Genomic DNA, 12996 nt, shown 5'->3' with positions numbered 1-12996 from the left:
CCCTTGGAAAGCTGTCCTGAGTGTCCAGGTGCAGCCTTAGAGCTTCACCACTGACCCATGTGAGCCCCTTAGAGCTGTCAGTTACTGTTACTTTATTTGGTGAAAAAGGAGAAAGTTGAAACAGACAGACAGGAAAGCAAGGATCCTGATACCCAAAAGAGGAGGGGATCTGCTTCCATTTTCATGAGCTCCATGAGGCCCTCCTCTTGGAACTTGAGCAAGAAGTGTCTGTGCCTCAGTTTCCTCATCTGTGGGATGGGGATCACCACGAGGATTCAAAAAAACTGACCCTGTTTTTTTTTTTTTTTTCTGAGCCAGAGCTTAGCTCTGTCGCCCAGGCTGGAGTACAGTGGTGTGGTCACGGTAGGTCCTCACTGCAGCCTGGAACTCCTGTGCTAACAGATGCTCCTGCCTCCCTGTAGCTGGAATTACTGGAATGTGCCACCACACCCAACTTGTTTTTTGTTCTGTTTTGGTTTTTTTAAGCTTATGTGCCAAGAACTATTCCAGGCCTATGCATGAGAAATTCATGAAATGTCAAGGGCTTGGAACTGTGCCTGGCACACAACACCTGACCACAGGCAGCTCTTGTCGCTCCAGCAAGCCTGGGATTCCAGGTATCGTGGTTTAGGATGAGGGTAAAACAGAAACAGCGAGTCAAGTTAAGGAGAAATCTTCGGTAAATAATACAGGTAATGATGGGGAAGCAAGTTCCAGGTTTGGGAATCACCAGGATGATGATTAAGAGTTGGTCAAGGTGGTTTTGGAGTCAGACAGACCTTATGGGAAAGCCTAGCTCTGCTGCTTACAGCTGTGTCACCGTGGGCAAGTCACTTCCCTTCTCAACTTCAGAGCTGAGGCTTCCTCTCCTCCACGGAGCCCCAGACTAGGATAACCCCCTTTGGGTTTCCCCTTCCCAGCCCTGCCCTCTCCGAGTCATCACTGCCTAGGAAAGAGTCTGTCTGCCCCCTTGGACTGTACCCATGAGGGCAGAACCAGGGCCATTTTGGTCACTGCTGGGCCCCAGCCCTTTCCAGCAAACAGTATTTATGGAGCACTTACGTGCCATTCTGAGAGCTTCATCTGCATATTCTCATTGCCTGTGATGCCATCATTATCCCCTGTCGACAGACAAGGAAACTGAGGCACAGACTTGCCCAAGACCACCCAGCTGCTTAGGGATACAACTGGGGTTTAAACCATGCCATCCTGTATCCTTTTTTTTTTTTTTTTCTTTTCCTCTTTTTGAGACAGAATCTCACTCTGTCACCCAGGCTGGAGAGCAGTGACAATCTCGGCTCACTGCAACCTCCACCTCTCGAGTTCAAGCAATTCTCCGGCCTCAGCCTCCCAAGTAACTGGGATTACTGGTGTGTGCCACTACACCCTGGCTAATTTTCAGTAGAGACAGTTTCCCCATGTTGGTCAGGCTGGTCTCGAACTCCTGACCTCAAGTGATCCACCCATCTCAGCCTCCCAAAGTTCTGGGATTATAGGCATGAGCCACCCCGCCCAGCTGCCATCCGGTACCCTTAATGAATGCCTCCTTCTACCACAGAGGGGTTCATTGGATGACCTGTTGCTTTTGTTCCTCTTCCCAGCCAAGCCCCAAAACACAGCTGAGGTTCAGAAGGTCCAGCTCACTGGAAAGCCGGTGCCCGTGGCCCGCTGCGTCTCCACAGGGGGTCGCCCGCCAGCCCACATCACCTGGCACTCAGACCTGGGCGGGATGCCCAATACCAGCCAGGCGCCAGGGTTCCTGTCTGGCACAGTCACTGTCACCAGCCTCTGGATTTTGGTGCCCTCAAGCCAGGTGGACGGCAAGAGTGTGACCTGCAAGGTGGAGCACGAGAGCTTTGAGAAGCCTCAGCTGCTGACTGTGAACCTCACCGTCTACTGTGAGTGTGCCCGAGTCAGCGACGGCAAGATCCCCTGCTGGGCTGCCCCCACCACTGTCTACACTGACTCCCCAAGGCACTGTAGGCATTGCTTACTTCATCTGCACTGGCTCCCCTGACTCCTGTCTACACGACCATTGTCTGCACCAGCTCCCCTGGGCCATAAACACTGTCCCTATTGCCTACACCAGTTTACTCGGGCCATAGTTAATGCTGGTACCCAGATTGTCTGCCCTGGCTTCTCTAGCCACTGTCTGCACGGATACTCTACACTCTGTTGACTCCCTTGAGCACAGTCTACACTGCCCCCAAACTGCCTACACCTGCTTCCCCAGGCAACTATCCACAATGACCTTCCCCACATTGCTACACTGGTTCTCCTGGCCACGATCAGCACTGCCTGCCTTCTTGTCTACACCCACACCCTTGTCCATTTCTTTCTTTCTTTCTTTCTTTTTTTGAAATAAAGTCTCACTCTGTCACCCAGGCTGGAGTACAGTGGCACAGTCTCGGCTCACTGTAACCTCTGCCTCCCAAGTTCAGGTGGTTCTCCTACCTCAGCCTCCCAAATAGCTGGGATTACAGGTGCATGCCACCACACCTGTCTGATTTTTGTATTTTTAATAGAGACAAGGTTTTACCATGTTGGCCAGGTTGTTCTCGAACTCCTGACCTCAGGTGATCTGCCTGCCTCGGCCTCCCAAAGTGTGCTGGAATTACAGGCATGAGCCATCATGCCCGGCCTTTTTTTTTTTTTTTTCTTTGGACAGGGTCTCACTCTGTCACCCAGGCTGGAGTGTAGGGCCATGATCATGGCTCCTATAGCCTCAACCTTCCAGGCTCAAGGGATCCTCCTTCCTCAGCCTCCCAAGTAACTGGGACTACAGGTACAGCCACCATGCCCAGCTAATTTTACAATTTTTTGTACAGAGAGTTTTGCTATGTTGCCCAGACTGGTCTCAAACTCCTAGGCTCAAGTGATCCTCCCACCCCAGTCTCCCGAAGTGCTGAGATTACAGGCGTGAGCCACTGCACCTGGCCCCTTGTCCATTTTCTACACCACCTTACCATTGTCTACACTGGCTCTTCTGGGCCACAGACAGCACTATCCTTATTGTCTACACCACCTATTTCGGCCATCAGCTGTAGGGTGTTTTCACTGTCTCCCATGGTGTCTACACTGGCTCCTATGACCACTGTCTACATAAACACCCCACTTTTTCTACACTGGTTCTCCTGGGCACTCTCTAAAGTGCCCCTTGACACTGTCTACACTGACTCCCTGGAGAACTGTCTGCATTCACCTCCCACATTGTATCGACCAGTTACCCTGAGCCACAATTGACTGTCTCCGTTGGGTGCTAGCTGCATTGATCTTCCCACATTGTTTGTGCTGGTTTCCCTAAGCAGTGTCTGCAGAGTCTCCCAGTGTAGTCTCCATGCTCCTCTGCCCAATTTTGTCTACACTGGCTCACTTACAGGCTATGGAGTCTCGCCCCACATCACCACACGGGCCTCCTTGTGTTCTGTCTGGACGGCCCCCTGACAGCATCTGTCCTGGTTCTCCTGCACAGCGTTACCTCCACCAGCTCCCTCACGGCGTCATCGACATTGACACCCACACGTTTATCTCCACTGACAGCCCCAGGGACTCTCTAACCAGTGCTGTCTAACAGAAATAGCACGCAAGCTGCATATAGGATTTTAAATTCTCCAGCAGCCCCCCATTAAAAAGTTAAAAGAAAGAGGCCAGGCATGGTGGCTCACGCCAGCACTATGGGAGGCTGAGGCAGGTGGCTCACCTGAGGTCAGGCATTCCACACCAGCCTGATCAATGTGGTAAAACTCTGTCTTTACTAAAAAAATGCAAAAATTAGCCAGGCATGGTGACAGGTGCCTGTAATCCCAGCTACTCGGGAGGCTGAAGCAGGAGAATTGCTAGAACCTGGGAGGCCGAGGTTGCAGTGAGCAAGATCGTGCCATTGCACTCCAGCCTGGGCAACAGAGCAAGACTCTGTCTCAAAATCAAAAAAAGAAAAGAAAGAGATGAAATGTATTTGTTTATTTATTTATCTATTTATTTATTTGAGACGGGGTCTTACTGTGTCACCCAGACTGGAGTGCGGTGGCACAGCTCACTGCAGCCTCAACCTCCTGGTCTTAATTGATCCTCCCACCTCAGCCTCAGTCTCCTGAGTAGCTGGGACTACAGGCATGTGACACCATGCCCTGTGGGGCTAATTTTCATGGGGGTGTGTGTGTGTGTGTGTGTCTGTGAGACGGAGTCTTCCTCTGTCACCCAGGCTAGAGTGCAGTGGCGTGATCTCGGCTCACTGCAGCCTCTGCCTCTCGGGTTCAAGCGATTCTCCTGCCTCGGCCTCCTTAGTAGCTGGGATTACAGGCCCTGGCTACAGTGCCCAGCTAATTTTTGTATTAGTAGCAGAGACGGGGTTTCACCATGTTGGCCAGGCTGGTCTCAAACTCCTGACCTCATGATCCACCCACCTTGGCCTCCCAAAATGTTGCGATTACAGACATGAGTCACCACACCCAGCCTATTTTTATTTGTTATAGAGACAGGATCTCCCTATGTTGCCCAGGTTGGTCTCAAACTCCTGGGCTCAAGTGATCCTCCTGCCTTAACCTCCCAAGGTACTGGGATTACAGGCATGAGCCTGGCCAAAGTTAATTTTAATAATTGATTTTACTTACCCCAATATACCCAAAATATTATTTCAACTTGTAATTTTTTTAAAATTATTCTTGAGATCTTTCCCATTTAGTTTGCCCTAGTAAAGCCTTTGAAATCTGCTGTGTATTTCAGCCTGGCTGTATTTCGAGTGCTCAGTGGTCACATGTGGCCAGTAAGTGCCACATTGGACAGCTAGTCTAAGCTCCCACATCGTCTACACTGGCTCATCCAAATACTGTCTACACACACACAGTGCCTGTCTTAATTTCACCAGCTCCCAGGGACACACTCTATATGTGGGGGTGATCTCACCCCCACCACAGCATTTCAACACTGGCCTGACAATATAGCATCTGCTGTAATATCCCAACACCCTGTCTACACTGAGCCCATCAGTAATATCCACACAAGCTCTTCTAAGCATCATTCGTACTGTTCCTCCCATCATTGTCTATACTGCCTACTCCCCTGCCAGGCAAGTGGTACACAGATTCCCTCAGGTACTGTCTATACTGGAGTCCCTCAACACTGTCACTGGGTCTGAGCGAGGAGGAGGAGATCTGCACTGACTCCTACCCCTCACCCCCCAAAAAACCCTGTCCCATTGGCCTGCCCCCTGAGGACGTTGAAATCAGATCTGGGATGGCTGAGCAGCAGCCTAGAGCAGGGTTATCCAGGACTTTTTCCCACAGGACTTGTCGGAGCCTTGAATACACTGCCGTGTGTTATGAGTGGTCATTGCCTATGAGTGAGAAAAGGAGGAGGCCTTTTCCTGCAGGACACCCAAGACATGCCTGGTCCAGCCTACCCAGGAAAGCTAGTGGAGAAAAGCAGGTCCTCAGAAGCCCTCTCCATGTGCCCACTGACCAAAGACTCCCAGGCTTCTGCTCTCTGCGGCACCCCATCTCCCTAGACTCCTAGGCCTCTCCAGCTCCTGCTGTTTTCCAAATATCCCCAGGCCTTTTCCTGCAGTGATGTGAATCCCACATAGCCCTTGGCTCCCCAAAGGCTCCCTGTCTCTGAACCTCTGTGTCCATTTCCTGCAGACCCCCCAGAGGTATCCATCTCTGGCTATGATAACAACTGGTACCTCAGCCAGAATGAGGCCACCCTGACCTGCGACGCTCGCAGCAACCCGGAGCCCACAGGCTACAACTGGAGCACGTGAGTCCTGGGTCTCAGGGAGGAGGGGCTGGGGGTGTGGATTTGTGGGTCTAAGGGAGGAGGGGCTGGGCCTGGACCCCTGGGTCTGAGGGAGGAGAGGCTGGGGGCCTGGAATCCTGGTCTAAGAGAGGAGGAGAATTCAGAAAAGAAAAAAAGAGGAGGTTGACTTCGGGGTCCCCCAATGGGGGGCATCTCTGTTTTGACATCTCTGTTTTCCAGTTGAGGCGTTTAGCAGGTGGTTTAATCCTGGCTGGTGGATGCACCTGCTCTTTGGGGTGTGCCTACTCTGTGCCCGGTACTTCCCCGGAATCCCACGTGACCCCATGCTGTGCAGAGTCAGCTGCTGATGCCATGCCCAGGTTAAAGACCAGCCACGAGAGGGCAGAAGCAGCCCTTGAATCAGCGCCTGGCTCCAAAGCTGGTCCTCCGCCTCTTGGCCAAGCATGTCTAACCTGCAGGCCGCAAAATTTGTAAACTTTCTTAAAACATTGTGAGATTTTTTTTTTCAAATTTTTTTTTAGCTCATCAGCTATCATTAGTGTTAGTGTATTTTATGTGTGGCCCAAGACAGTTCTTCTTCTTCCAGTGTGGCCCAGGGAGCCAAAAGATTGGATGCCTCCACTCTAAACTGTAACCACCTCACCATCACCTTGTGTAACCTACTTGGTTATCTCCGGACAGAGCAAGTACTATCCCCATTGTGTAGATGAGAAAGTTGAGGCTCACAGCGATAAGATTTCCCCAGATTCATACTGAAGCTGGGGTCAAGAGTAGGGTGAGGAAAAGGCAAAGGGACAATACAAAATTTTATAATACATAATTTACATAATTTTACTGAACCGCCTTTTTTCTTTTTTTAAAGAAGGGGCTCTGTCGCCCAGGCTGGAGTGCAGCGGTGTGATCATAGCTCACTGCAACCTGGACCTCCCTGGGCTCAGGTGATCCTCCCACCTCAGCCTCCTGAGTAGCTGGGACTACAGGCACACACCACCACACTCAGCTAATTTCTTTGTATTTTTTTGCGGAGACAGGGTTTCGCCACATTGCCCAGGCTGGTCTCCAACTCCTGGGCTCAAGCAATCAACCCACCTCAGCCTCCCAAAGTGCTAGGATTGCAGGTGTGAGCCACCTCGCCTAGCCTTACGTCTTTTTCCTTATTACAAAACTAACTTGTTCACCGTAGAAAATCAACCAATTAGTTAATAGCAAAAACAAGAAAGTAGCACCATAGTGAATGTACCAGCCCCTCCAGAAATACCCAGTGACGCCTATTATGCATCTTTCTGTCTTTTCTCTCTTTCTAAAAAGACGGAATATGCTATAACATAGTAATTTGAACTTTTCCCTGAATCTTGTGAATACCTTTCCTTGTCAAAGCACATAGAGCTCACACTAGATCCATTTCCCCCACATTGTATAAGAAGACTGCAAACATACAGAAAAAACATAGAATTTCCAGTGAGCACTAAGACCACCACGTGATTCCCCCACTAACATTTTACAGTGCTGCATTTATCAATGTTTCTGTGATCCTCGGGTCCCTCTATCATCCATCATCATATTATACACTCAGAGCAACCCCAGCGCCCCGGTTTTTTTTTTTTTTTTTTGAGACAGGGCCTCACTCTTTGCTCAGGCGGAAGCAGTGGCCAATCACAGCTCACTCAGCCTTGAAACTCCTGGCTCAAGGATCCCCTCGCAGCTTCAGCTCTCCCAAGATAGCTGGACTACAGGCACACACCACCACTCCGGCTAACCGGCCCTTTTTAAATGTTGCCGGGAGTCCATCAATTAAAAAAAAAAGAAACAATTAAGAATAGAGACAGGATCTCACTATGTCTCAGAGCCTGGTCTTGAACTCCTGTACGCAAGCAATCCTCTCTCCTGGGCCGCCCAAAAGGGCAGGGAAGGGATTCCACATATGAGGATGACATCAGTATTTAAACCCAGTCCCCAGGAGAGGACACAGATGTCATTTTCCATTTTCAACTCTGCAAATGACCATGGTGGTGACCATCCCCCAGTGGCACTTGTCAGCAATTGTCAATGAAGGAATTGCTGGTCAATAGGTTTCAATGGTGTGATGGGTGCCTTTACTGTCCGCCTCAAAGTGCCACACAATCAGCCTCTTGAGCGGATGGCTGCGTTTGCATCCAGCTCTGCAGAGGCCAAAGCCCAATGCTTCCATCCTCCTCACCTCTGTTCATTAAACGCTATATTCTTGACTACTTACTGTATAAGTAAGCCAAGGGGCAACTAACCGACATACGTTGGCGAAAAACAGACCCAAATCGTCCCATGTGGAGCTCCATTCTATATGTGAAAGAAACAAGAACAAGATAAAGCATGAGGTGTGAGTGTGTGCACAATGGTGATAAAACCGTGAAAAGAAAAGCAGACAAGGATGGACGGTGCCGTGCTCATGCCTGTATATCCCACAGTTGGGAGGCAGAGATGGAGGACAACTTTTGAGGCTAGATTCAAGACAGCCGGCCAACATGCAAAAACCCATCTCTACCAAAAAACATAAAAAATGGCCGGGTTGTGGCACGCACCTGAGTCCAGCACTCAGGAGGCTGAGTGGAGATTGTCACCCAGGAGGTGGAGGGTTTGCAGGAGCCAAGATGGCATCACGCCTCCAGGCTGGGTGACAGAGTGGAGACCCTGTCTCAAAAAAAAAAGAAAATAAAAGGAGAGGAGAAGGAAGGAAGGGTGATCGTCGCAGTGAAATAGGTGCCAAGTGAGTTACTAAGTGACATCCAGCAAGCCTGAAGAGATGAGGTGAGCTCGCGGGTACCTGGGGGAAAGCCTGGGGCAAGGGAACAGCAGGGCAAACCCGTTTCTATCCATCAGCCCTGCATAAGCAAACACACGACACCTACTGGAGAGTTTGAGGACCAACAAGGAGGCCACTGGGATGCCGAGGCTGAAGCAACAGCGGAAAGTAATGGAAAACGTGGGCAGAGAGCAGGACCAGATCAGTGGGCCTGGAGGAGAAGCTCCGGTTTAACTCTGAGCGCGGCCCGCAGGGTACTGACTGAGGGCGGGCCTGCTTTCAGGGTTCACAGGCGAACCCTCTGTGGCCATGTGGGGAAAAGATGAGGGGGCAGGCAAAACAGAGCCCAGTGTGGAGGCGGTCTGGGGCCCGGAGCCCCCGCACAGAGAGGAGGGTGGGCCTGAAGCCTGAGACGTGGATCTGGATAGACGAAGGCGGGCCGACGGATTGTAATGGATTGGGTGTGGGAGTCAGGGACGCGCAGAGTGGGGCTCGCTTTCCCTTATCGAAGGGTGCGGTCTGGCCGCCGTGAGTGCCAACACTGATCACTCCGCCGCAGCAGACCCCTCCTCACCTTTCGTCGCTCCAGGACCATGGGCCTGCCACCTTCGCTTGGCCCAGGGTGCCCAGCCCTGATCCGTCCGGGGCAAACCAATCACACAACTTTCATCTGCAACGTCACCAAGCTAGGAGCTCAGCAGCAGAACTGACCGCCAGGTCAAAAGGGTGAGGAACTCCCTGGGTCAGAGAAAGGGACAAGGACAGGCAATGCAGGGTTCCCTCTCAGTTCTCTGCTCCTCCTAAGCCTTCTCACAAAAGGCCCTGGCCAGTGTACTACCCCTGTAACCTCCATACCTATACACTGGTGCCGTTTGTTCGCGCTGACACATCCTCCACACACACAAGGTGATAGAGTGAAATCCTCCAGGGACTCAGGCAATTCCAAATGATAGCAGACCCTATCCAAGTGAATTGAAGAAAACAACTCAAAGTAGTCTAACAAAACAAACAACACAGACTTATGAAATCCCTTAGTTAGTAGACCCTGAGGCTCCAACCATGTATACCTAGGACTTATTTAGAAACTTTTATTTTGTACATCTCTTGTCTCTTTTTGTTATACTGGCTTTATTCTCAGGCAGGCTTTGAAGCAAGATGGCTCTCAGCAGCAACAGGCTCACATCCTACCAGAATAGCAACAGCAGGAGAAAAAAAAACACCACTTTCAATAACTGTAGCCAAAGTCCCAGGGCTGGCTCTCATTGGCACAGCTTAAGCCACAGCCCACCTATGAACCAATCATAGCAGCCAGGGAGAATGGAATATTCTGATTGGCCAGGCCTGTGTCAAAGTCCCATTCTAGGAACCAGAGGGTGGGATCCAGTCCACCTAAATTAACTAGACTGAGGCAGGTGGAGTGGTGGCTCCCCAAGGAAATTCGAGATGCCATTTCAAGAATGAGAGATAAACCCTAAGAGTTTTCTTACCTAAATACCTGTTTCCTTCTCTTTCAGAGGGACCTCCCAGTGAGCCCTCAGGCATGTCCAGTAACGTCATCATCTTCCTGATTCTGGGAATCGTGATTCTTCTCACCCTCCTGGGGATCGGGCTTTATTTCTATCGGTCCAGATGTTCCCGTGAGTTCCTTTGGCACCATCATCTGTCTCCCTCGAGTGAGCATCACCAGAGCTGCCATAATTGAGCACCTACTATGTGCTGGGCTCTGTGCTGAGTCCTTCCCATGTGCCTCTCACTGAATCATCACCCCACTGCCATGAGGTTTCCCCCATTTGACTGATGAGGGTGCACAGCCAGGGAGTCTCGGAGCCAGGGAGTCTCGTTCACTGGTTCATTTACAAATCTTATTTACAGAGTGGGAGAAGAGCATATAGGGCCTTAAGGCCATGGTAGGGACTTTGGAATTTAATTCAGGTGATGTGGGAGTCCCTGCCAGATGGATAGAGGGTGAAATAATGCCTAACCCCTCAGCCTTACTCCCTCTGCCTTGTTCAACTAGGAGAAGTTGGTAGGAACTGGCACCTCTGATCCTCAGCTCTAAAAGGGTCTGATGCTGTCATACCTCGAGATTTGCACAGGCCGTTCCCCTGCCTGGAGCACCCTCCCATGGCTCCTTCTGGAGAAGTGTGCCAGCTAATTCTGTAATCAAAGGAGCGATACTTTGCTGAGCACCATCTACGTGCCACTTTGTGTGTATAACCCCCTCGATTTTAATTTCTAATTTTTTTTATTATTTATATATTTATTTATTTTTGAGACAGGCTCTCTCTCTGTCGCCCAGGCTGGAGTGCAGTGGCGTGATGTTGGCTCACTGTAGCCTCCACCTCCCAGGTTCAAGCGATTCTCGTGCCTCAGCCTCCCGAGTAGCTGGGATTACAGGCACGCACCACCGTGCCCAGCTAATTTTTGTATTTTTAGGAGAGACACGGTTTTGCCATGTTGGCCAGGGTAGTCTCGAACTCCTGGCCTCATGTGATCCACTCACCACAGCCTCCCAAAGCACTGGGATTACAGGCGTGAGCCACCACACCTGGCCTGTACAATCTCCTCAAGGATCACCCAGCAAAGTGGTTCTCCCGTGAGCCCCATTTTACAGAGGAGGAAATATTTGCTTTGAGAGATGAAGTTACCTGGTGAAACAGCTGGAAAGTGGTTGATGGGGAGAAGAAGCCAGATCTTTGACTACCAAGCTTTTCCCTCAACCACTAAACAAAGCTGCTCTGTCACATCCTGGGTGGATGCTGCCTCCTCCAGGAAGCCCTCCCTGACCCCCAAGCATGGGCCAAGCATCCACTAGGCTCTCCCATCCCAGCCTTGCCCATTCTGGGTCATCACTGTGGGGCACTTGTTTGTCTTCCCCAGTGGACTGTGAGCCCCAAGAGAGCAGACCTGAGGCTGTCACTGTCATGACTATGTCCCCAGGACCACCTACCATTGGGCTAGGCATAAAAGAGGTACTTGAGGAAGTGTTTGCTGCGTGATTCAATGTGTCAACTCCAGAGCCAAACTGCCTGTATCTGGGCCCTCGAGCTACTGCTTGATTAGTGATGTCACCGTAGGCAAATAGCTTAATCTGTATGACTCAGTTTCCTCATCTGTAAAATGGGGTGACGGTACCTCATAATACAGTAAAACACTTAACACAGCAGGTGGCACATTGTAAGCCACATACCGGGTATGGATTAGCTATGATTGTTATTGCTATTATTACTATTATTGTTATTATTATTATCTTTTTTTTTTTTTTGAAACAGAGTCTCACTCTGTCCCCCAGGCTGGAGTGCAGTGGCGCAATCTCGGCTCACTGCAAGCTCCGCCTCCCAGATTCACGCCATACTCCTGCCTCAGCCTCCTGAGTAGCTGGGACTACAGGCGCCCAACACCGTGCCGGCTAATTTTTTGTATTTATAGTAGAGACGGGGTTTCACCGTGGTCTCAATCTCCTGACCTTGTGATCCGCCCGCCTCGGCCTCCCAAAGTGCTGGGATTACAGGCATGAGCCACCGCGCCCGGCCTATTATTGTTATTATTAACATAAACTGCACAAGAGCAGGTTTTTGTTTTTTGTTTTTTGTTCTTTTTTTCTTTTTGAGACAAGATCTCACTCTGTTGCCCAGACTGGAGTAGTGCAGTTGTGTGATCTTGGCTCACTGCAGCCTCAACCTCCCAGGTTCAGGTGATTCTCCCACCTCAGCCTCTCAAGTAGCTGGGATTACAGGCATGCGCTCCCACGCCTGGCTAATTTTTTATATTTTTAGTAGAGATGGAGTTTCGCTGTGTTGTCCAAGCTGGTCTCAAACTCCTAGACTCCAGCAATCTGCCTACCTCAGCCTCCCAGAGTGCTGGAATTACAGGCGTGAGCCACCACGCCTGGCCAAGAACAGGGATTTTTATCTCTTGTTCACAGCTGTGTTCTCAGCACGTAGAATGTACCTGGCACAAAGTAGACATTTACCATTTGCTGAATAATAACTACTATTTGCCTTGTTGAATAGTCCAGGAAACTCTGTTACACAGAGGTTAAGTCCACTTGTCAGGTCACACCAGTCCTAAGGAACTGTGTTGGAATTTGAAACCATCCATCTGGTTGTATGTTTGTGTGTTTTCGATATTTATGGATATAATAACCCAAGTGATTTGTGTACCAGATCCTTAACAAAGAAGCACCACCATCCCTGCACTTCCACGGATACCAAAGTGGAAATGGGCGCCCCTTGTAATAGCAGAGGGCAGAACTTGACATTTTCAGGCCCTGGAACACCCAGGCATGTCTTCCCATTGCCTCCAGTCTCTCTATGCTCCTCTGTCTATCTTTTCTTTCCAGGTTAAGTGTTGTGTTTTCAGGCGCCTCGGCTAATGTGTGTGTTGTGTTTGTGGGTGTTGGTTCTGTATGTAGATTCTGTCTTGTTGTGGTTGTGTGTTCCTGTTGTGCATCTGTGTTGTTGTAT

General features: G+C 50.2%; 1 protein-coding gene across 1 annotated transcript; it reads left to right on the top strand.

Annotated features, from left to right (window-relative positions):
* Positions 1-1516: 1516 nt before the first annotated feature.
* Positions 1517-10749, top strand: LOC108515673 (PVR cell adhesion molecule; the record flags this gene model as incomplete). The annotated part of the gene is given in 4 exon segments (XM_017852762.1): positions 1517-1898; positions 5637-5754; positions 9120-9256; positions 10045-10749. Coding segments are annotated over 4 exon segments (825 nt in total), but the record flags the coding sequence as incomplete, so codon positions are not given.
* Positions 10750-12996: the final 2247 nt, after the last annotated feature.

The sequence above is a fragment of the Rhinopithecus bieti genome, unplaced genomic scaffold, assembly GCF_001698545.2.
Source record: "Rhinopithecus bieti isolate Rb0 unplaced genomic scaffold, ASM169854v2 scaffold_35865, whole genome shotgun sequence".
NCBI classification, from domain to species: Eukaryota; Metazoa; Chordata; class Mammalia; order Primates; family Cercopithecidae; genus Rhinopithecus; species Rhinopithecus bieti.
Note: the sequence above shows the minus strand (reverse complement) of the source record. Positions and strands in the feature narration are given on the sequence as shown.